The following is a 25509-nucleotide window of genomic DNA, read 5'->3' on the forward strand; positions in this document are numbered from 1 at the left end:
TTCTTAGACGAGATATCACCGAAAACTTACCATCTTGTTCAGTCTGGCAATGAATTGGGGGACTTCGGACGCCATCTCCACCGGACGTCGTTGCTAATACTTGCATGGTGTAGTTGGTGTACTTTTTCAATCCATGCAAAACTGTATCACTCGATGCTGTCTTTTTGTAATCCTTGTTTTTGTCATCATACCACAATTCACTGGGCGCATACACCACCTTGTATCCTTTAATAACACCATTTGCCGATTCCAATGGAGGACTGACCCAAGAGACGCGAATTGTTTGTGAGGTTAAAGTTGTGCAGGTTATATCACTTGGGGGTTGATCGGGAGTTCCTTCTGCGGTATATTGTTTTTCATCCTCACTCAGCGGACCAGCTCCAACTTTATTGTACGCCTGAATAACTACCGAATATTGAGTGTATGTCTTCAAGTTGGTCAACTCGTAACTGTATTCCTTGCCCTCTTCCATCATGTACTTGTAGTCTTCGAAGTAGTACGATCCGTTATTATTCGTCAACTTATATCCAACGTAGTAACCAAGAATTTCGCCATTCCAATCGGAGCGAGGTGGTGCCTTCCATAATACTCTTAACGATGTCTGACTTAACGGTTCAACTTTAATGCTTTGTGGTTTACCGGATGGAGCTTCCTCTGCTGTTATGATTGGAACTACTTCGGATGAATCAGAAACACCAATTTCATTTTCAGCAACGATGCGAATGTTGTAAGTCGTTGCCGGATTTAGTTTTTGTACTTGTGCTTCGTTAGTATGGCCAGGTACAATCACTCGATCAACATCATGTTCCCAAGAACCTCTGGACGTTTTGAATTCGATAATATATCGTTTCAGGGGCGAATTTCCGTCGTAGGGTTGAGCCCAACTTAATTGCACTGATCGTCCCGATTTATCCAAAACTTTCAATGCGTATGGCATTTCCGGAACCTCCTGAATGATCATGTTTATACTGGCGTCATCGCTTCCGAATGCATTTGTTGCAACGCAGGTAAACAGTGCCGAATCGGTTCTTTCTGTTCGTTTAATAGACAGACTTGACATGACTCCCGTTGAAAGAATTTCTTCGCGGATTGTGTATCGATTGTCAGTCTTTGGGTCCAATCGCATATTGTTCATGTTCCATAAAATACCGATCGGTTTCTCTCCCTTCGCTTCGCACTGTAATACAGCTGGTTCACTACGTCTAGCGGTTTGGTTTCGTAATTTTTCAACGAATTCCGGTGGTGCTTGTACACTGATCAAAATCACAGCTGAAAGTCCCGATCCGATACCGTTGATTGCTTCGCACAGATAGTATCCTTCGTTGTTCTTTTGAATATTGTCGATGTATAAAGTGCCTTCGTCCACACGAATGTTATTGCTTTGCTTCATGTCCTTGTATTCTCCGGGCGTGTCACCTACAGCTTTTTTCCATGTTACTTGAGGCTGTGATATAAAGAAATCGAAATGACAAACTTTTCGTAATTTTAAAACGATTGAACCTACTTTTGGAAAACCGTCCGATTTGCATTCAACTTTAGCGTCAGATCCTTGAGCAAAAGCTTTGTCAGTTGGTTCGAGAATCCATCTCGGCGGTACTGCAATCATTTGAGATAGAGATTAGTCATCCATTCTACATTTCTTTGAAAGTCATTTAAGTGCTAAAGTTTGTAAAGAAATCATTTAATTTTACATGGAACTTGTGCACTCTATTGATTTGGGATCTCGTTATGAATTGCAGTTCAAAATTAAATGATTTATTTACTTGCACAGACGAACGGACTATATTTTCAGATTTGTTTTCAATGTTTTCTTTACAAGGGGCGAGCCTTTATAAATTTTGAAAAATGTTACAGTTGCCCAATTTAGGTTCTTATTTTCAGGCTATTGCAATTTTGACAATCAAAGCACAATTGCTTCCTAGGCATGTTACTGAAAAATATCAATCGATGATGAAATTTCCAAATAATCGATACAATAACAATTGAATGTTTTATCGATAATCGATTAATATCGACTAATAATCAAATTATCAGTCGATATTTACCGATTATCAGTCGATTTATACCGATAATCAGTCGATGTATATCGGTTATTAGTCGATACATACTGATTATTAGTCGATATATACGTATAATCAGTCGATGTATACTGATGTATACCGATAATCAGTCGATGTATACCGATGATCAGTCGATGTATACCGATAATCAGTCGATATATACCGATAATCAGTCGATGTATACTGATTATCAGTCGATATATACGGATAATCAGTCGATGTATACCGATAATCAGTCGATGTATACCGATAATCAGTCGATGTATTCCGATAATCAGTCGATGTATACTGATAATCAGTCGATTTATACCGATAATCAGTCGATGTATACCGATAATCAGTTGATGTATACCGATAATCAGTCGATGTATACCGATAATCAGTCGATGTATATCGATAATCAGTCGATGTATACCGATAATCAGTCGATGTATACTGATCATCAGTCGATATATACGGATAATCAGTCGATGTATACCGATAATCAGTCGATGTATACCGATGATCAGTCGATCTATATCGATAATCAGTCGATGTATACCGATAATCAGTCGATGTATACTGATTATCAGTCGATATATACGGATATCAGTCGATGTATACCGATAATCAGTCGATGTATACCGATAATCAGTCGATGTATTCCGATAATCAGTCGATGTATACTGATAATCAGTCGATGTATACCGATAATCAGTCGATGTATTCCGATAATCAGTCGATGTATACTGATAATCAGTCGATTTATACCGATAATCAGTCGATGTATACTGATAATCAGTTGATGTATACCGATAATCAGTCGATGTATACAGATAATCAGTCGATGTATACTGATAATCAGTCGATGTATACTGATAATCAGTCGATTTATACCGATAATCAGTCGATGTATACCGATAATCAGTTGATGTATACCGATAATCAGTTGATGTATACCGATAATCAGTCGATGTATACCGATAATCAGTCGATGTATACCGATAATCAGTCAATATTAATTATCAGTCGATATTTAAAGATTATCTATCGATATAGACTAATAATCAGTCGATGTATACCGATTTTATCAGTCGATTTATCCCGATAATCAGTCGATATTTACCAATTATCAGTGTCGAAATTTCCGATTATCAATCGATATTTACCGATTATAGGCATAAAAATTCGATTGATTCTTTTCAAAATATCGATAATCAATTCTAAGGAAATAATTGATATTTTATCAATCGAATGAATTATCGAACATGCCTACAACTTCCTTTAGTAAGTATTACAGCCAGGCTTCAGCAGACTGTAAAATGAATTTATAAAATCGGTTTAATCGTTTGCCTGAGTGTGTCTGAATACATAAGAATGATAGTTTTTTTCAGGTTTTAAGTGTAGTTTGAAAACAATTCTGAAAATATTTTCTTATTAATAAAACTGAAGAATTTAAACAAATTTTAAAAAGGACAAATTAAAGTGAGTAAAAATTGGAAATAAAAATGTTTAAGCATGCACTTGAATGAAACAAGAAAATTATTGTCGTCGGCAAATCATTTAAAATTTTTAACTTTTACTAAAGTTTTCGTACGGCTTTATACTATCTGTTCTTCTACATAATTTTAGTGAATAATTATCCCGACTCGAGATTTAGAATGTTTTGGTTTAATCTAAATAGATCAGACCTAGACCATGTCATCTCTTATCACCGACGTAACAGTGAACGATGACCTCTGATTAAATAGGTCTTACACAGAAAAATGTTAAAACTAATGAAGTAAAAGATTTTTTATATTAATCTTTTGCAAAATGTTCAGATCAAAAGAAGTAACAGAATCGATAATTATGTTACTATGTTATAGCGATATTATGGTATCCTTGCCGTCTTTACAACGTTAATTATACTTCAATAATTTTCTTTGTTTACATCAATCAAAAATTAGTAGAAATGAATTTGGGATATGGATAAAATTTTGGGTAGGATTTGATGGATAGCAAGGGAGTTCCGCTGTTTCACCATTCGATTTGTGATTTCGAACAAAAGAACCAAATTTTTTCTGTGTGATCTTGACATACATTAATATGTAGCAAAGCAAAAATCGCGGGTACAGTAAATAGTAATGCAGCAAATGAAGGCATGAGTTGTTTTAGAATTGCATCGATTGAAAGTTAATTTTTCATTTTATCTCAAATAGCATCTCTAATGTCGGAAAAAGTGAAGAAAACAAATTGGCTGAATCAAATTCTAATCCAGATTCCCTTGACTATATGTCCCAACATTGATGTCATTGACTAATCCCTTGCATTAGTTGACACTCCCATCCTTGTACAATTTGATCTTAAGGAGAGATTCCTATCAGCACGATTATTACGATTTTCCAGCTTCTATCAGATAATTTCTGTAAGTTAAACGTTACAACGAATCTCCATAATTATTTCCTTCATTTCAATAGTGACGACCATCAATGGTTTATCTCGCATTTTATAATATTTTTGGTTCCGAATACTTATACAAACTTTAAGACTAAAAGTGGGTGTGTAAAAGTAAAAAATTCACTAAACTTACTTCAACGAAGTTACCAAACTGGCTTCATTAATCATTATATTTTAGAAATGAATTGCGAACCGAAAACAATGAACGGACAAGCAAATTCGAAATAAACACCAAACCTTATTAGCATTTAATGACTTGAACGAATTCGATGAAAATGTGAAATGGCATAAAATACAAATATTACACATGTACTGTACACGCACAAATTGGCAGTTTACCTAGCCCTTTTCATTTGACTCCAGTTAATCATAATTGGATGAAGAATATGCGATGTGTTTTTGACATCGTACTTTTCGTCCATTACATTTCATAGCGACTTTAGACAGAGAGTAGATCATAATTAATCTGGAATGAGAAGCGTTAAATCTAAGAATGAAAGCTCCACACCATTGGCCAAAATGATAGATGATTTTCAAATTCGTACGAATAATGGTACGAAAGCTCGTCATGATGTGATTTTGTTATGATGAAGCCCCATATTTATTTTGTTATGATGAACCGGCAATTTGTGTGAGAAATGCGCCGTAACATGCAAATCAAATACTTATCTAACCATTCACTTTTAGTTCGGTAGAATATTGCGATAGTCCAGCTTTATTGCTTACTAGGCATGTATATGTACCAGCATGTATTGCTTGAATGGATTCAATGGTCAAAAAAGTACTCCTTTTACCAACGTTAGATATGGAAATGTCAAATGAATCTCTGAGTTCGATACCATTTAAAAGCCAAGTAAAGTTTAATGGAAAGTCACCCGCTTGAACAGTACAAGTCAAAGTTTGGTACTGTCCAGTCTCTGCTGGCCCACCATCGAAGGCGAACGGAGTTATGCGAGGAAGCACTGTAAAGGTAAATGTCGACAATTCATTTAAAATACTGGAGATAGAATCATTTAGCCCTCATTTAAACGACGAATTTGTATTTCAAAATTTAACTCGTCTCTGCACACAAATAACGTTGTCTTTGGAAAAATATATCCAAAATTCTGTACTGGCGGAACTTAAACAAAATATATAAAGCGGTGTAATGTGTCAGTGTTAAAAAAAGTGCTTTTGCATACCATTCACAATTAACTCAGCGGTATGGAATACCGTTCCTGCTACATTTTTGGCTTTGCACGAGTAATTGCCGGCATGAATGCCGTACACTGATTCGATTGACAATACATTGACGCGTTTACCAAATTTCGATGTTGTAACGCCACCGTAAGAATTGATTGGCTTGCCGTTAAATAGCCAAGAAATGTCGATAGGAATGTCTCCGAAGGATACAGTACACTGAACCGTTACAGATTCGCCGAGACTAGATGGACCATCGCCAAAATCAAATGGAGCAATCTTAGGCGATACTGGTCAGCAAGGAAAGTAAATTACAAATTTGAAAAATTGATGGATGTAGAATTGAAATATGTTCAGTATACAAGCTATTCGTCCGCTTGGGACTTGTCTCAATCATTACACATTCGAAAGGGACAATGTTGTGTTAGTGAAGTGTCAGGAAATATACGTGGAATGGAAATAAAATAGAATCTAAGCAAATGTTGAGTAACCAGTAATACCATTAACAATAAGGACCGCAGTGTAATTAACAGTTGCTGCAGAGTTGGCGGCCTGACAAGTAAAATTTCCAGCATGTCGTCCATTCACAGAGTCAATGGTCATTGCAGAATTTCTTTTCCCTAGTTTTACGGTCGATATTCCAGATACTTCCGATATCGGCTTGTTATTGAACAGCCATTTGAATGTTATGGGACTGTCGCCGGAAGTGACTATACACGACACACTGGCTGTATCACCATAATTTGATGGCTCATCACCAAAATCGAAGTGCGCAATATTTGGTGGTACTGTAGAAGAAGATGCGTTGAAACAATAAAATAAAATTAACTGCACCACTCCTCACAATGATTTTTCTTTTTTAGTTTTTACTACTTTTACTTTATGCTGATACGTAGAAGGAAATGGTAAACATTCCAGTTTCTCAGTTAAAAAGTAGAATTTTTTGGTGAAAAGCGGAAAGGAAAATCGGTGGATACTGTCAAACAGAGACATTTTGGTCTAACCATTGACAACTAATTCTGATGTATGTTCCGCAACACCAGCCGCATTCTTGGCGAGACATGTATAATTTCCAGCATGTTTTGCTGACACTAAATCGATCACTAAGTTGTTGATACGTTTGCCACTTTTCGCTGTTTGAATTTCTAGATACGATTCCAACGGTGAACCGTTCAGTCTCCATTCAACATCGACTGGTAAATCACCCCCCGATATTGTACATTGAATGGAAATGGTATCTCCATAACTCATAGCATCTTCTCCAAAGGTGAAGGGTGCAATTTTAGGAGGCACTGCATGATGGAAAAATTAATTAGATTTGAATGAGAAAGATGATTTGCATGTACTGCACGGCAGCGAGATGGATGAAGGACACGGAAACAAGAAACAATTGTAGGATTTTAGGTTAAAACTAATTATCTAAAAATTAGCGGCTGATGCAAATACCGTTCACTATTAAATTCGCTGTATAGTTGACTGTTGCAGCAGAATTCTTGGCGAGACAGGTAAAATTTCCAGCATGTTTACCGTTGACGGAATCAATGTTCATTACCGAGTTACGTTTACCCAATTTAACGGTAGATATACCAGCTACTTCAGATATCGGTTTATTGTTGATGTACCACTTAAATTCGATCGGAAAGTCTCCCGAGGACACAATACAAGAAACACTGACAGTATCACCGAAACTAGCCGGTGCATCTCCAAAATCGAAAGGAGCAATGTTTGGTTTAACTAAGAAAAATGTATGAAAAATTATCAAATCTTTCCGAAAATTGTACGCTAACGAGCAAATTGAAAATGACTTCATCGTCCTATCATACAATAATGGGTATCACCACATTATGGACCGATGATCAGCAACACAGACAATTTTGGCGATTTATCATGTTATCAACTAAACGTTGTGGTGAGAAGCGGAATAATGGGGATGTTGGTGGATAGGCAAATTTATGGTCAGCACTTTTCTGTTCTCAAAATAAATGTCGTTGCGGCTAACCGTTTACTATTAATTCGGATGAATGTTCTGCGACACCGGCCGCATTCTTTGCGAAACACGTATATTTGCCGGCATGTTTCGCCGATACTAGATCAATAACTAAATTATTGATTCGTTTCCCGCGTTTTTCGGTCTGAATTTCGAGATAAGCCTCCAAGGGTGAACCATTTAATTTCCATTCAACAGCAACGGGTAGATCGCCGCCAGATACTGTGCATGTTATCGAAATGGTATCACCGTAGCTCAAAGCTTCGTCTCCGAACGAGAAGGGGGCAATCTTCGGAGGCACTTCAATAATAAAATGAAACAAATGAACCGAAATTTTGCGATACGTATATATATATAGCTTTCACTTGCATCGGCATTAATAGATCAATCTTGTAGAGAAAAGGGAAGGTAGGAGACTACGATAGGACTTGGATACAATACAGAAAACAAACAAACAGATTTTCGTCAGTTTAACACGAACAAACCATTAACGATCAATGTAGATGAATATTCGGAGGATCCTGCTTTATTGTTAGCGATGCATTTATAAGTACCCCGGTGAACGGCGTCAAGATATTCAACATTCAGCGCACTCGTCCTTGAGTTAAGTTTCGTTATCGTAAAGCTATTTTCTCCCGATACAATCGGGGACGAATTCAATGTCCACCGAATGTCTACCGGAAGGTCTCCTTTATTTATCATACATTGAACACCCACACTTTCACCGTAATTTGTTGGCTCATCACCGAAAAAGAATGGCATTATCTTACATCTGATACTAGATCACATTGATCCAGCCAATCGTACAATGCAGATATCAAACTCACACAATCTAATATGCAATGTAAAGCTTATTAGAGTGGGTTCCATCTCGCGGTAATTAGAACCGACATTTTACTTTCTTGAACTTTTAATGGGGATGCTGGTGGGTAGCCAAATTTATGCCAACCGAATTGTGGATACGATTTGAACGAATTGAAAATAATTCGTTACTGGCAGTCATAAATCTTGTGGATGTACTTGCACACTCCACCTGTAGTAGTTCTTCCCAAGACCGACATTAGTACAGCATAACAATGATTTTAAATAATTATTTCTTGAGTAATTGCCGAAAAACTGTTCGCGGGACCCTCTGACAAGCCTTCACTTTTGAACACTTTGCACCGAAAACAAACAAAATTAATCGAAAAAATTGAAGATGCGACTTCTCTAGAATTGAAAGACGAATCCAACGATCTATCACTCATTTGAATTGGAGAAACTGTGTTCCCAAAGTTAATGAAATAACCTGCAGTTTTCGCGATATCTCGAAAAGCTTAAAAATACACTGAAATGTCACTTCGCAATTGTTGACAAATGAACAATGAAAATGTTATGAAAAGAATCTTGCATATGTCATGTACCAAGAAGGCGGATATCAAAAACGGTGGAGGTACAGCCGATCGTCATTTTGTTGCACAACATCTTATGATTAGAATTTTGATATTTTGTCCAATTTAAACTCAACAATCAACATACGTTTTTACCACTTTTGTTGGTTTTCTTCATGTAATTCGTTCCATTCATTCTACATGTATTTCATTAGGGTTTTACATTTCTACCATTTCACACGAATTTCCTTCTCATGTTTGAAAGATCAGAAAAGCATTAGTATTTTACATGACCTGGGATAAAAAGATGAAAAGTATGGTTTTTGTGTGAATTTTGTTGATCCGAGGCGTAACCGAGGTCAATAAACACGCGAAAACGAGACATTTCATCTTTTTATCCCGAGTGGTTTTTGCATGCTTTGGAAGTCGAAATTAGTGGGTGAAACATGAAAAGTACCGTTTTCGACGCATGTAGCATGTAAAATACATATAGTGCACAAAAAAAACCTTCTAAATTGCTTACTGCCTTTCCGATCAAATCAGATGTGATCTAAACTGTCCTTTCAGAATTTTGATTGACGCTACCTGGCACTTCTTTAACTGCTTGGACACGCAAAGTATATGGTATGTCAATGGTGCCAATCGACAAAATCAAAATTGAATTCGTTGGTTCAATTGATGGGAAGTGTGTAGGATGTAAAAGTAATTAATCCCACAACCGTAGTCATAATATTTATCCGAGGTGTTCAAGTAAAAATGTCTAGATATTATACGCGGGCCGAATTGAAGAAAAAAGTTGAGCAGATATGGAAAGACCAGCCGGAGCGTTTCGCGGGATACAAGTTTATCGATGCGACCGGTTCGTACAGCGTTACATTTGAGTGCGATCGTGGGCATGTATCGACGAAACGAATGCAATTGTTGAAGGATGGTAGAAGATGCTACCAGTGCCATGGAGCTGTTAAACATAATGCCGACGACATTGAAGAAAGAATTTTGACGAACTGGCAGAGTAATCCGAAATTCCTGGGTAAGTTTACATGCGAATTATAACATTTAAGACAAAGTTTCAGCAAGATTTATGTTTCAATTTAGGCTATGAGCTTCGCCGTGTATTTTTTTCCGAGCAAAGATGGCGGTATGAGTACAAGTGCGCTGCTGGTCACATCAGAGAAGTTATTTTATGTGGTGTTCCTGGCACAACTCTCTTCGGATGCAGCCATACCACTCATCCGTCGTACCAAACGAAACCAAAGAGCGAATACAGACAAGCGATTTTGGATTACTGGAACGGAGCTGACAAGCACATATGGCAGGGATACAGCCTGGTAAAGCTTGGTCTGTACACGCAGGTGACCACTGAAATCCGATGTGCACAAGGGCACATAGCAAAAGTGGCACCACATCGAATTTTGCAGTACAAAGCTGGCTGCAGCCACAGAGATTGCACGGCACTTCGGCGTTTTCAAAGAGGGACGAATTATAAGTATTTGGTGTATGCGGGAAAGGTAAGTGTTAGTAAATAGCCAAACGTTTCAGATACTAACGAACTCTTGCCTTTTTTTCAGAAATACAAGTACCAGGGATACGAGGACCGTTTGTTACGCGTGTTGTTTAAGAGATTTATATCTGACACAATTGATACGAACGCCATGCTGTCGCAACCAATATCTTTTAAATACATGGTCGATGATGGAATTCATCATTATTTTCCGGACATAAGAGTCAAGACCCCTGCATACCAACGCTGGTACGAGGTAAAGTCTCAATTTACCTATGACTACAACGGTTTGGATGACGATCTTCGAAACCAAAATCATTCGAATAGAAGTGGAGAGCGACAGCTAGGAAATCAGGTGAGACATTTGACGCGTTTATTTGGGGGCATGACCTGAACGATTTTCGAATAATTCGGTATTATTCAACGGGTGAATTTCGGACGTTTGATAGCCTGAAGGATGACGACATGGCCGAAGAGGTTATTTCTATTAATTGAACTCATTTTCATTATTTTTGAATCACTTCTGACACATCTGACATGACCAAAACGGGTCATTAATGTTAATTGAACTCATTTTCATTGTCAAATCACTGGCCGAACAGGCCATTAATATTAATTGAACTCATTTTCATTATTTTCGAATCACTTCTGACACATCTGACATGACCAAAACGGGTCATTAATGTTAATTGAACTCATTTTTTGTCTTTTCAAATCGTAATCATGAATTGTGTATCAAAATGTTGTATTGACAGAACAATTTTCAATAAAGCCTTTGGAAAATTTGAACGGCATTATCTGTGGTGAAACTGCGAACGGAAATATGAAACTTTTGATGCGGGATAGATAAAAATAATGAATTCCATAAAGTGATAACGATCTCTACGTTAATCTTCATTCACCATTAACTCTCAATTCCGTTGTATAGTTACTCTTTCCAGCTGCATTCTCAGCAATGCACATAAATTTACCCCGATGAAAAGAGTTTATTGATTCAATACTTAACGTGTTAAGTCTCGGCGACATTGTACCGATAAAAAGTCCATCTTCACCACTTCTTACTAAGTTACCGTTCAGTGTCCACTTTATATTTAATGGAAGATCACCCTTCGTTATCATACATTGAATGGCATTACTATCTCCTGGATTTGCAGCCTCGTCCCCGAATGAGAGGGGAACTATTATTGGAGCAACTGCATGCAACCGAAAATCGTAAAAATCGTTAATAATGTCAGGCAGTCAAGTATGTAGTGTGGAGCTTAGAACACATAAAAACACAAAAATCCGTCAGAACTCATCAGACAGATTGATTTAGAGAATGCTAACATAGTTTTTGCTTCGTATTATACGAGTTGAATTAGAGGAATATGACTATGAACCAATGATGAAACGTAGGAACAACAGGATATCGGACTTATATTACTAAGCTTTTAAATAATTTAAAATATTTTTCCCATTTTATACCATTGACTATTAAAACAGCCGTAAAATTAACAATGGACGCCGTATTCGATGCGAGACAAGTGTATTTGCCAGCATGCTTTCCACTGACTGAATCAATGTTCATCACCGAATTTCGTTTGCCCATTTTAGCGGTTGAAATACCAGCAAATTCAGATATTGGTTTTCCGTTGAACAACCACTTGAAATCGACTGGTAAGTCTCCCGATGTTACTATACATGACACACTTGCTGTATCCCCGTAATTTGATGGTTCGTCTCCAAAATCGAAGTGAGCGATTTTTGGTGGAACTAAAATTTATTTTAATAAAATGTGGTGAAACCGGAATATCAGAGGGTCATGAAAGAGAAATGATGGGTCAGTTTTTGTAGGCTTTGGAATTTGGAAATAATTATTTGATGACTATTGTGATTAGACTGGACATTTCGGCTAACCATTAACAACTAATTCTGCGGTATATTCCGCGACACCAGCCACATTTTTGGCGAGACATGTATAATTTCCAGCATGTTTTCCTGACACTAAATCGATCACTAAGTTGTTGATACGTTTGCCACGTTTCTCTGTTTGAATTTCAAGATATGATTCCAATGGCGAACCGTTCAGTCTCCATTCAACATCTACTGGCAAATCGCCTCCAGCTATTGTACATGCTATTGTAGTAGTGTCACCGTAACTCAATGCCTCTTCGCCAAACGAGAAAGATGCAATTTTTGGTGGAACTTGAAAGGTGATTGATTGTTAAAAGTAGGTTAAAATAAACAAAAAAAACTTAAAATATTTGATCATTTCGTCACAATGTCAAAAACCATTGACGTTTAAAATAGATGAATAATCAGAGGTTCCAGCCTTATTGCTAACGATATACTTTTAGACACCCCTATGGACAGCATCAAGATATTCTACATTTAGTGTCCTCGAGTTTACTTTCGTTATTGTAAAACTATTTTCTCCTGATACGATCTGGGACGAGTTCAACGTCCACCAAATGTTTACTGGCAAGTCTCCTTTATTTATCATACATTGAACGCCGACGCTATCACCGTAATTTGTTGGCTCATCACCGAAAAAGAATAGTATTATCTGATATCTGATACTAGATCACATTGATCTAGCCAATCGTACAATTCAGACATCAAACTCACACAATCTAATATGCAATGTAAAGCTTATTAGAGTGGGTTCCATCTTGCGGTAATTAGAACAAATGTAACCAACATGCAGTTATCAGCCATTAAACGCACACTGTAGCATATCCAATCAAACGCTTCGTATTCATAACGCAATTGGTGTAGTCACACAACTAGTCTGTAACTGTAAATCAGTTTTCTGCGTAGATTTATTGCGAAAGTTCCACGTTAACATCAAAATGCCAAAATATTCGCGATCCGAATTGAAAAAGATGGTGGAGGAGATCTGGCGAAATCTACCTCACCGATTCGACGGATATATTTTCATCGATGCGAAAAATTCGGACAACATCAGTTATCAATGCAACGGGGGTCACATTTCGAAAAGACTAGTACCAGCAAGTAAACAGATGCTTCCAGTGCCATGGAGCCGTGAAACACAATGCCGAAGAAATTAAGCAAAAGATTCTCACACAAGTTGGAAAAATAATTCGAGATTTCTTGGTAAGTTTACATTCGAACTTGGATTTTTATGAACGAGCTTCGTCGCATATATTTTGAAGATCAACGATGGCGGTACGAATATAAGTGCGCTGCCGGTCACATTAACGTTCCTGGCACAAACTTGTTCGGGTGCGGTCATCGTGATCATCCAATGACATTCAGCAAGCCGGAAAGCGAATACAGACAAGCCATTTTAGATCACTGGAGTGCAGACAAACACATGTGGCAAGGATACAGTCTGATCAAGCTTGGTGGTTACACGAAAGTCGACACAGAAATTCGACGTGCAAAAGGGCACATAACGAAAGTGGCACCCTATCGAATTTTGCATTACAGCGCTGGCTGTAGAGACAATGTGTGGCTCTCAGAATCTTCCAGCGTGGTAAAAACTACAAGCATTTGGTGTATGTGGGAAAGGTATGTGTTAAATAGCTAAAAGACACAGATGCTAACGAACTCTTGTTTATCTTTTCAGGTGAATAAGTACCAGGAGTACGAGGATCGTTTACTTCACATTTTGTTCAAAAGATTCATTTCCGACACCATCGAATTTCACTTATGATTACAACGGGTTGGATGACGATTTACAGGCACAAAGCCATGCGAAGTGGCAATCGCTGTCAAGAAAAACAGGTGAGACGTTCGACGCGTTCATTTGGACACACGATATAAACGAATTGAAAATCATTCGACACTATCCAAACGGTGAGTTTTGCACATATTAACAGCCTGAAGGATGCCGACATGGCAGAACAGGTGATTGATATTGTATAAAATAACCTTTTAGTCAATTTGAATCATGTTGATTACATTTGATGGACTTTCTTGAACTTTGTAATAAATCTTGTGAAAATTTGACTTTCTTGAACTTTTAATGGGGATGTTGGTGGGTAGCCAAATTTATGCCAACCGAATTGTGGACACGATTTGAACGAATTGAAATTAATTCGTTACTGGCAGTAACTTACTGTACTGCCCATACCAAAGCGGTGCATTTCGTACATTTGACAACCTAAGCAATGCTGATATGGCCGAGGAAGCAATTAATATTGAGTTTAATTAACTTTTCATTAATTACTTTGTATTAAATATCGTCAAAATAAAACAATAGAAAAATCAATGTAATGGATTCGTTAATCGCTCGACAAATTTTGAAACGGCAAACAATTTTTATTCCAAATAGCCAGGCTCAGAACTCAGTACGATTCGTGTCGAGTGCGGATGATGTAAAACAAAAATCCGAAAAGAAGATCAATAAGAAAGATTTATTCCGCAAAATGTAATCAGAAAAAGTCATAGTGCCTCGGCTCGCGGCGCAAGCAACAATGAGCTGAGCCTAATATTTGAATTGACTATTCGATCTACATCAGTCAATGAACAAGAGCTCTGGGTTAACAGTTCTTATTAGAAACAGCACAATGTCTCATATCTTCTGTTCATATTTGTCCAACTCGAATGGCGAAAAGTAGTGAACTGATGACGCGCCAGAAAAAGGAGCTTTTTTTTTAAATCATGCAGAAGTATCCGATCAAAAAGGGTTAATCAAACGGAAGAATCACAGACGGAAGACGGAACTGAATTTAACCGAAAATAAGTCAAAGTTGATAAATATATGAATGATGAAATGTAGGAACAGCAGGATATTGGAGATGGATTACTTTTCAAAAGGTACTCTTGCATTTGAACTATTTAAAATAAATATTATCCTCATTTAGTACCGTTGACTATTAAAACAGCAGTGAAGTTAACAACAGACGCCGAATTCGATGCGATGCAAGTATATTTGCCAGCATGCTTTCCACTGACTGATTCAATGTGCATTACCGAATTTCGTTTACCCATCTTTGCAGTTGATATACCAGGAAACTCAGATATTGGTTTTCCATTGAATAACCACTTGAAATCGATCGGTAGATCACCCGATACTATACATGACACACTTGCTGTATCACCATAATTTGATGGTTCGTCTCCAAAATCGAAATGAGCAATTTTTGGCGGTGCTAAAATTTTTTATTTAATTTTCATATCAATGATGAGAATTATATAATTGAACAATCTAAAGAAAAATTTTAGCTGCGAAGTTCACCAGTGGACAGTATTTTGGCTATTCAAACTACAAGTGACAAGAACAAATAATCGAATATACACCCTGTTTGCTCGAATATAAGCTAATTGTAGGATTGGAATGATATAAACTAAAAAAAAAATTAGATACAGTTGACGTCAGCGAAATTTATAGATAAATTTGCTTCAGCAAATTTCAGATAATCCACTCATACAAAAAAAAAACTGCTCATATGACTTTATGCGGTTTGGCAACTATCTTGATCATGCTTGTAACTACTTCACCTGGATCAAAGACGTATAAGCCCCGTTGTTTGTATGAGTGTACCAGCTGAGAAACAGTTGAAGCAATTTCATTTCTAAATTTCACTGACGTCAAGTGTACTTTCATTCCCAATGTATTCCAATATGTTAAACTTACAGAAGGACTGATGGATTGGGATAAAATAACATATTTAAAAGCAAAAGATTATACGATCAATTTATGTCACAAACCATTGACGAATAAAGTAGATGAATAATCAGCGGTTCCAGCTTTGTTATTAGCGATACATTTATAGACTCCCCTATGGAAGGCATCGAGATATTCAACATTTAATGTGCTAGTCCTCGCGTTCACTTTTGTTATTGTGAAACTGTTTTCCCCTGACACAATCGGAGACGAATTCAACGTCCATCGAATATCTACCGGTAGGTCTCCCTTGTTTATCATACATGTAACACCCACACTGTCGCCATAATTTGCTGGCTCATCGCCGAAAAAGAACGGCATTATTTGAGGAGGAACTGTCAACAAAAATGCAGGATACATAAGGCGTGATTTGCGGAGAAATTGATGACGTTACCAGGATAGGAAGTAAAAAAAAAACAATTTAAACTAATTTGATTTGTGGACAAGAACCGTTAACATGCAATTCAGATGAGTATTCAGACATGCCAGCCATATTTTCGGCTACGCATCGAAAAATTCCTCTGTGGTCTTCATCGACAGATGCAATGTTTAAAATTGAATTTTTGGTGGACATTTTCATCACCACAATACCATTTTCTCCAGATACAATCGGTGAGTTATTTAAAATCCATTTAATATTTATTGGGAGATCTCCTTTGACGATAATACATTGTATACCGGTGCTATCGCCGGCATTAAACGAATCATGCCCGAATGTAAAGGGCATTATTTCTGGTGGGACTTGCGTGGAGAAAAGAAGAATATAAAAAATTAAATCTCGTTGAGAAGATGATAAGAGATTTGTTGTAGTACCGTGCATTAATCGTTTATGAGAAGGGAAATTATGGAGGAAATTTGGCGAAAGTATAAAAACACCAACATTCACCAAAAATTAAAACGAGAAATCCGAATAATCGCCTGTAAGTTTGCACCATCAAAAGAAAATCAATTCGATTGATTCAGAACACTGGAATATTAGGAACAATTAGTGCAGTGTCTTGCTAGTAGAAAACCCCACTCACCCGCGAGCTTCCACATTATGTGATTTTCAAATATATCAGCAAATTATTTAAATTATATCGTAACCGTAGTAGTGAAACAGCGGACGCTTTGTACATTTTGCTTAAAATTTATGAAGGATATCTACCATTGACAATTAACTCTGCAGTATATTCTGCCGTTCCTGCCGTATTCGTCGCTTTACACTTATAGACACCACGATGACGATGATTAATTGAATCAATGCTTAGCGAACTCAATCTTGCCGACATTTTCACGACGGAAATTTCACTATTTTCGCTTGTTAACGGCTCACCATTGAGCGACCATTGAATTGAAAGTGGAAGATCACCTTTGGAAACCATACACTGAACAGCAGTACTTTCACCGTAGTTTGTCGGCTCATCACCGAATACGAATGGCATTATTTGAGGAGGAACTGTAAGATCGCAATAAGGGTAGGGATAATTCAATACAAAAAGGTTGTAGGCTCGAAATTAAAAAAATAAATTTTTTAATGTTGAAAAACAAAAGTTAAATGCTACCATGAACATATAGCACTGCGCTCTGATTAAATGTTCCTGCAGCATTCGTGGCAACACAGGTGTAATTGCCACGATTTTCCGCAGTCACAGAAGGAACTGTTAAAAAACTTGATCGATCACCAATTTTCGTTGTAACGATTCCAGAGTGTGCGAAAATCGGCTGTACATTAAACAGCCAAGAAATTTTCATTGGTAAATCTCCTTTCGCTACATGACAAGTGAGTTGAACACTGTCTCCAAAATTTGCATCTCCATCAAATGAGAACGGATTAATGTACGGTAGGACTGGGATAAAATAAAAGAAAAATATTTTAGGTATTTGAGTGTGTCACGAACCATTGACGAATAAAGTAGATGAATAGTCAGAGCTTCCCGCTTTATTGCTAGCGATACATTTATAAATACCCCTATGGAAAGCGTCGAGGTATTCTACATTCAGTGTACTAGTCCTTGCGTTCACTTTTGTTATAGTAAAACCATTTTCCCCTGATACTATCGGAGACGAATTCAACGTCCACCGAATATCCACTGGCAAATCGCCTTTGTTTATCATACATTGAATGCCGATACTCTCGCCGTAATTTGTGGGTTCATCGCCGAAAAAGAACGGCACAATCTGAGGTGAAACTGCGGTGGAGGAAAAAATGCTCGATAAAGAAACAAAACATTTTTCAACTTAAAATTCTAGTAACGTAATAACATGTCGCCTCATTCACCATTAACTCTCAATTCCGTTGTAAAGTTACTTCTTCCGGCGAAATTTTCAGCAGTACACGTAAAATTCCCTCGATGCAGAGAATTAATTGATTCAATGCTCAATGTGCTTACTCTGGGCGACACTTTTCCAACAACGATTCCATTTTTGCCGTTTCTCACGAGTTCGCCATTAAGGGACCATTGAATTGTCAATGGAAGATCACCTTTCGTAATCATGCACTGAATGGCATTACTATCACCCGAATTCGCAGCCTCGTCGCCAAATGAAAATGAAAGAATGATCGGGGCAACTGTATACAACCAAGCGCATGTGATATTAGTAAAATGAAAGTGAAGCAAGATTGGAGCGCAAGAGAATTAGCAACAGTTAATCAATATAAGATTATCGATACATGAGACGGACAGTCGAGGCTTGCCGTCGCAGGGCAACGTTCAAACCATCCGAACTCTTACCGTGAATAAGGATCCAGAAGATTCTCCGTCGCATCACATAGTGACTGACGAGCATTCACTAATTCATCGACATTGATCTAGCCAATCGTACAATGCAGACATCAAACTCACACAATCTATTATGTAGTGTAAAATAAGGTTGTGTGGGTTCCATCTCGCGGTAATTAGAACAAATGTAAAATGCAATTATCAGCCATTAAACGCACACCAATCAAACATATCCAATCAAACGTTTCGTATTCTTAACCAATTGTTATAGTCTGCAACACAACTAGTCTGGTAACTGTAAATCATTGTTCTACGAAATTCGATGTGCAAAAGGTCACATAACGAAAGTGTCACCCCACCGAATGATACATTACAACGCTGGATGTAGCAACAGAGAATGTGTGCTCCTCAGAATTTTCCAGCGTGGAACAAAGTACAAGCGTTTGGTATATGCGGGCAAGGTACGCGTTAGCAAATAGCTAAACGATACAGTCATACTAACGAACTCTTGTTTATCCTTTCAGGTGTATAAGTACCAGGGGTACGAGAACCGTTTGCTTCACATTTTGTTCAAAAGGTTCATATCCGACACCATCGATACGAACGCCATGCTGTCTCAACCGGTCTCTTTTTCGTATTTTGTGGATCAAGCTTTGCATCACTAGTTCCCAGACATCAGAGTGCGAACAGCCTAAAAGATGCCGACATGGCCGAACATGTCATTGAAATTGTATAAATTTTAATTTACTTTCTTTCAAATGGTGTTATGAGTGGACGAACTGTAGGATGTTATTTTGCAGTAGAAATAGGAGTTTTTCATTGAGGATTTGTGTAAATCATACAGCCGGGTTTACTTGGAAATGTGTAAAATAAACCGGAAAAACTAAAAATAAATAAATTTGAAGACATATCAACCGTTGACTTTAAGTTCCGATGTATGCTGAGAAAATCCTGCTTTGTTTCTAGCTATACACTGATAAGTTCCCCGGTGATGCGATGTCAAGGACTCTATGCTTAAAGTACTTGTACGTGAATTAACTTTAGTAATGACAATGTGATCTTCTCCAGAAATTAGTGGCTGTGAATTTAGTGTCCAAAATATGTCAAGTGGAAGGTCCCCTTTAGCAATCATACATTGAACACCAGCCATTTCACCGGTATTTGTTGGCTCATCTCCAAAATCAAACGGTGTTATCAGTGGACGAACTGTAACATTTTATTTTTTGCTACAGTTTCGTTAAGGAAAAAAAAATCATCCGAATGGCACAATCTGTGGTGAAACTGCGTAGGAAAAGTCGATGTTCGATAAGGGATCAAAATATCTTTTTTGAAAACTTAAATATCTAATAAATCGTTGCTTCAATCACCATTCACTCTTAATTCCGTCGTATAGTTTGTCTTTCCAGCTGCATTTTCAGCAGTACACGTAAAATTCCCTCGATGTAGAGAATTGATTGATTCAATGCTCAAAGAGCTTACTCTGGGCGAAACTTTTACAACGTTGAGTCCATCCTTACCGTTTCTAACCAATTCACCGTTACGTGACCATTGGATCGTTAACGGTAGATCCCCTTTGGTAATCATGCACTGAATGGCATTACTATCACCCGAATTGGCAGCCTCGTCACCAAATGAAAATGAAAGAATGATCGGGGCAACTGCATACAACCAAGCGCATGTGATATTAGTAAAATGAAAGTGAAGCAAGATTGGAGCGCAAAAGAATTAGCAACAGTTAATCAAAATAGATTGCAATGGATGGTCCGAAATAATAAGGAGTCACCACCATCGCAGCAATAAACACTTCTGAACATTTACCGGTACGAAAACCAGGATTGTGAGAATAGATCAGTTTTACTTTGGGCATCCAAGAGATCTCCTAAACCTAAATCTCATACACTTGCTGAAATTTGCATTTCCATCAAATAATTAAGGTGGGATTGGGATAAAATAAATAAAAATGTTTTTGGTATATGACTTGAACATTTTTTCACAAACCATTAACGAATAAAGTGGATGAATATTCCGAGGTTCCTGCTTTATTGCTAGCGACACATTTATAAACCCCTCTATGGAAGGCATCGAGATATTCAACATTCAGTGCACTAGTCCGCGCATTAAGTTTAGTTATTGTGAAACTATTTTCCCCCGATACAATCGGAGACGAGTTCAATGTCCACCGAATGTCTACCGGCAAGTCTCCTTTGTTTATCATACATTGTATGCCGATACTCTCTCCGTAGTTAGTGGGTTCGTCACCGAATGAAAATGAAAGAATGATCGGAGCAACTGCATACAACCAAGTGCATGTGATATTAGTTAAAACAGTAGTAGATCAAGGTAGGAAGTGTCGCAAGGGAAACAATAAATTTTCAACTCTATAAAAACATCAACTATGCTGCTGCATTACCATTACCCGACTTTGTTAAAAACTATTGTTCAATTTCTTTCAATAGTCTATTTAGGGTGAATTTTGGGATTTGAGTTTTGAGTCTGAGTTCTGAGATTATCCCAGGATCTTTCTCAAAGCATAAAATAGCAAAGCGTAAGGACAATAAAATAAACTGAAAAGAAGTAAAATGGAAAGCATATCAACCGTTAACTTTAAGCTCCGACGAATGATAAGAAAATCCGGCTTTGTTTCTAGCTATACACTGATATGTTCCACGGTGATGTGATGTCAAAGATTCGATACTTAAAGAACTTGTACGTGAATTAAGTTTAGTAATGACAATGTGATCTTCTCCAGAAACCAGAGGCTGTGAATTTAGTGTCCAAAATATGTCAAGTGGAAGGTCCCCTTTAGCAATCATACATTGAACACCAGCCATTTCACCGGTATTTGTTGGCTCATCTCCAAAATCAAACGGTGTTATGAGTGGACGAACTGTAAGATGTTATTTTGCGGTAGAAATAGGAGTTTTTCATTGAGGATTTGTGTAAATCATACCGCCGGGTTTACTTGGAAATGTGTAAAATAAACCGAAAAAACTAAAAAAAGGAAATTCGAAAACTTATCAACCGTTGACTTTAAGTTCCGATGTATGCTGAGAAAATCCTGCTTTATTTCTAGCTATACACTGATAAGTTCCGCGGTGATGCGATGTCAAGGACTCTATGCATAAAGTACTTGTACGTGAATTAACTTTAGTTATAACAATGCGATCTTCTCCCGAAATCAATGGCTGGGAATTTAATGTCCAAAATATATCAAGTGGAAGGTCCCCTTTAGTAATCATACAGGTTACACCAGCCATTTCGCCGGTATTTGTTGGCTCCTCTCCAAAATCAAACGGTGTTATCAGTGGACGAACTGTAACATTTTATTTTTTGCTACAGTATCGTTAAGGATTAGGATTAAGAGTGTGAAGGGAAGATTGTCGTTTAAAAAAAAATGTTTCATTTAAACGTGGAGATGTTTGGTGTGTACCGTTAATATTTAATTCCGATGAGTAATTCGTTTCTCCGGCATCATTTGAAGCGATACATCGAAATGTGCCTCTGTGTCGATCACCTAATGACTCAATACTCAAAGAACTTAGTCTTGAAGACATTTTGACAACCTGAAGACCATTTTCGCCATTCACAACAGGTTGTCCATTTAATGTCCACTTTATGTTTAGAGGAAGATCGCCCTTTGTTATCATACAATTCACAGCTGTACTGTCTCCAGGGTTTGCAGCCTCGTCCCCAAACGAAAAGGGAAGAATCATTGGAGCAACTGCATTCAACCAAGTGAGTGTGACATTAGTAAAAAAAATAGATTTCTGTATTAGAGACAGGTCACAACGGTACGAAATAAACAGTAGCGAACTCTTCCGAAAAAATGCAATAGCCACCCAAAAGTAGCTGAATAGAAAGAGAAAACCGATGGTACATTTGAAAAGCCAAAATGTTTGCCAAGTAAGTTTTCTTACGTAAGTAGATTGGACACTGTTTGCATTTTCATTTCAACTGTATGAAAATGAATTTGTGTAAAGTATAGGATTGGGATAAAATAAAACTAAAAACGTTTTAGGTAACTGGCCAATGTTTCACAAACCATTAACGAATAAAGTAGATGAATAATCAGAGGTTCCAGCTTTGTTGTTAGCGATGCATTTGTACACACCTCTATGGAATGCATCGAGATATTCAACATTCAATGTACTAGTCCTCGCGTTCACTTTTGTTATTGTGAAACTATTTTCCCCCGATACAATCGGAGACGAATTCAACGTCCATCGAATGTCTATCGGTAAATCACCTTTGTTAATCATACATGTAATGCCGATACTCTCGCCATAATTTGTAGGCTCATCACCAAAACCGAAAGGCACAATCTGCGGCGACACTGCGAAGGGAATGTTTGATGAAGAACCGAAATATCCAGTTGTTTACTTGATATATTCAAACAAAATATCTCCTCATTCAATTGGTCTAATAGTCCGAAGTTTCTTGGTAATTGAAAAATCACATCAAGAGATTAATGTTGGCAATACATGGTCACAAGCGTGATGTAATGCCTAATCCTCCCGCAAGGAACTAATTTGGATGCAGTCATACTGATCATGCGGTACATCATACTAAAAGCCACCAGCAAGCCATTTTGGATCACTGGCATGCAAATGAATGGATGTGTCAATTTCAATTCTTTTCTTATTTCTTGACCTACAGACCTTGACCTTCGAATGGTGCCATTGACGGAGGTACTGCACGTGATCGTAGGAATGGGAAATGGAAGGAAAAATCAGTTTTATTTTTAACTTTACCATTAACATTTAACTCAGCTGCTTGATCAGAACGACCAGCTGAATTGGAGGCAATACAATGGAAAGTTCCCCGATGATTTGCATTTACAGATTCAATGTTTAGCGTACTGATTCTCGATGAAGTTTTAATGATATTGACGTCGGGTAATTCTTTAATCGATGCGTTATTGTGCATCCAGAAAATGCTGATAGGCAGATCGCCTTTGAGTACCATACACTGAACAGCAACAATGTCACCAGCATTGACCACTTCATCGCCGAACGTGAAGGGTAATATTGTGGGAGGCACTGACACAGAATTGATTAGAGTTGAATTAATAACATCTTAAAAGATGGCTTGGAATACAACAATTAGTCGATGGACCATAGAACATGGTGTGATGGAGGAGGAAATTAAAACCCTTTTTTCAGGAACGAGGAACGGAGCAGTAATATTTATGGTTTATTAAAAGACAAAAATTTTCGGTTGTGAATTTTGAATGAATGGGTGGTAGGACATGGGTTAATGTATTGCTGAAGGCACTTCGAAATGTTTGATTATTTGGAAATAAAAAGGTGAAGTCGGAACTCTTATCAACATATTTAAAGACTTAAAATAAGACATTCGATAACTGAAATATATTGAATGAATGAAAATTACGCTACGACATGGAGTAACTTAATAAAATATGAAACAAAGAAAAGAACGTAACGAAAGGAAATGCTGACAATGTCAATACATCACGAACCATTCACTTTGAGCTCTGAAGTGTGTTCGACAAATCCTGCTGAATACTTGACGACACAAGTATAATTTCCCCGGTGTCTGGCACGAACTGATTCAATGTTCAACATACTAATTCGTTGACCGGATTTTAAAATCGATATGCCGTCATTGTTCGAAAGTTTAGTAAACTTATTGAATATCCAGAAGATGTCAGTAGGTTCCCCCTTTATTACAGCACAGCTCGCAGTGGCCATATCCATTGCATTTATTGGATCACCGAAATCGAACGGTTGAATGACCGGAATAACTTTTACAGAAATTTTGAAATGTAATTTTTGTCGAATGAATGTATGAATCGAATGGACAAGACAAGGAGAATGGAGAGAAGAACAAGTAAAAACACCGGACTTTATATATACCATTGACAGATAACACCGCTGTATGTTCAACAACACCAGCTGGATTTTCCGCGACACATGTATATTCCCCACTATGCCGATCACGAACGGATTCAATGCTCAAAACACTCATCCGTTTATTCGTTCGACTGATGGAAATGCCATCGTTGCTAAAAATTTTATGTCCGTTGCGCTTCCAATAAATTTCAACCGGTAAGTCTCCCTTGTTGACGGTACATGATGCAGACACCATATCCATGGAATTGATTTCCTCATCGCCGAAATCAAAGTGTACAATTTGGGGTAACACTTTCAGAGTAAAAAGTTTTAAGAATTTTATTTAGACCAACGATGAGCTTTGGTTGAACGCTTAACGTTTCGTTCAAAACTTTTTTGATGCTGTAAAATTGTAGATAGCAAAAGAGAAAACCCTGAAGCAGTTAACTGATTCCGCGATTTTACTCTATGAATTTTGCATAAAAGTGTAAATTACACGGGCTTACCGTTAGAAAACAAAATTTTGAATTTTACAACTCGACCAATTTCTTGAATTAAACGAATCTGCGCGCAATTGCTTCAGAGCTTTCGATATAAAAGTAATAAAATGACTTACCCATAACTTGAACTTCTAAAGCTCCTCGGGCACTGTAACCTTCTGAATTTTTGGCAACGCATGTATAGGTCGCTTGATCCGAGTTCCGCTCCACATTTTCAATGATCAATGTTCCATTGGGAAAAACTTTCTGCTTCCTGTTTATCGGCAACGCGCGATTATCTGCATATCAAAGTTAATTGTTTAAAAAATGAGATCAAAGCTTTCCAG

The 25509-nt window shown here is 37.5% G+C and overlaps 2 protein-coding genes and 1 long non-coding RNA gene across 40 annotated transcripts in view; 2 read left to right on the forward strand and 1 right to left on the reverse strand.

The window, feature by feature from the left end:
* LOC119066071 (Down syndrome cell adhesion molecule-like protein Dscam2) overlaps positions 1-25509 on the reverse strand; it is a 139127-nt gene that overhangs the window by 20164 nt on the left and 93454 nt on the right. For 11 of the 38 annotated variants that reach the window (XM_037168306.1, XM_037168317.1, XM_037168314.1 and 8 more), the window contains exons 10-13: positions 25300-25461; positions 11980-12267; positions 1505-1596; positions 31-1444 (exon numbers count right to left, since the gene is read on the reverse strand). In XM_037168306.1, the coding sequence (XP_037024201.1) occupies positions 31-1444; positions 1505-1596; positions 11980-12267; positions 25300-25461 (1956 nt within the window). Of the gene's footprint in view, positions 1-30; positions 1445-1504; positions 1597-5152; positions 5441-6157; positions 6446-6661; positions 6950-7103; positions 7392-7656; positions 7945-11979; positions 12268-21427; positions 21719-22261; positions 22553-23582; positions 23871-24707; positions 24996-25299; positions 25462-25509 lie in introns of all 38 variants that reach the window. The other 27 variants (XM_037168342.1, XM_037168302.1, XM_037168315.1 and 24 more) reach the window with 9 other exon arrangements.
* On the forward strand, positions 9671-11286 carry LOC119066073. The gene is made up of 3 exons (XM_037168343.1): positions 9671-10044; positions 10110-10522; positions 10583-11286. Exons 1-3 carry the CDS (start codon positions 9771-9773, stop codon positions 10907-10909), a joined length of 1014 nt encoding a protein of 337 aa, XP_037024238.1. The 5' UTR covers positions 9671-9770; the 3' UTR covers positions 10910-11286.
* On the forward strand, positions 13175-14436 carry LOC119066075. Its single transcript, XR_005085692.1, has 3 exons — positions 13175-13611; positions 13809-14028; positions 14087-14436. It is a non-coding gene; the product is annotated as an uncharacterized LOC119066075 (long non-coding RNA).

This window comes from Bradysia coprophila, chromosome IV (assembly GCF_014529535.1).
Source record: "Bradysia coprophila strain Holo2 chromosome IV, BU_Bcop_v1, whole genome shotgun sequence".
Classification (NCBI taxonomy): domain Eukaryota; kingdom Metazoa; phylum Arthropoda; class Insecta; order Diptera; family Sciaridae; genus Bradysia; species Bradysia coprophila.

What these genes read in the sequence shown, in the direction of transcription:
- LOC119066073 (XM_037168343.1), top strand. Translation starts at nt 9,771, where the DNA reads ATGTCTAGATATTATACGCGGGCCGAATTGAAGAAAAAAGTTGAGCAG. An exon ending in GAGTAATCCGAAATTCCTGG is followed by an intron (nt 10,045 to 10,109) that starts GTAAGTTTACAT and finishes GTTTCAATTTAG; the next exon opens with GCTATGAGCTTCGCCGTGTA. An exon ending in ATTTGGTGTATGCGGGAAAG is followed by an intron (nt 10,523 to 10,582) that starts GTAAGTGTTAGT and finishes CCTTTTTTTCAG; the next exon opens with AAATACAAGTACCAGGGATA.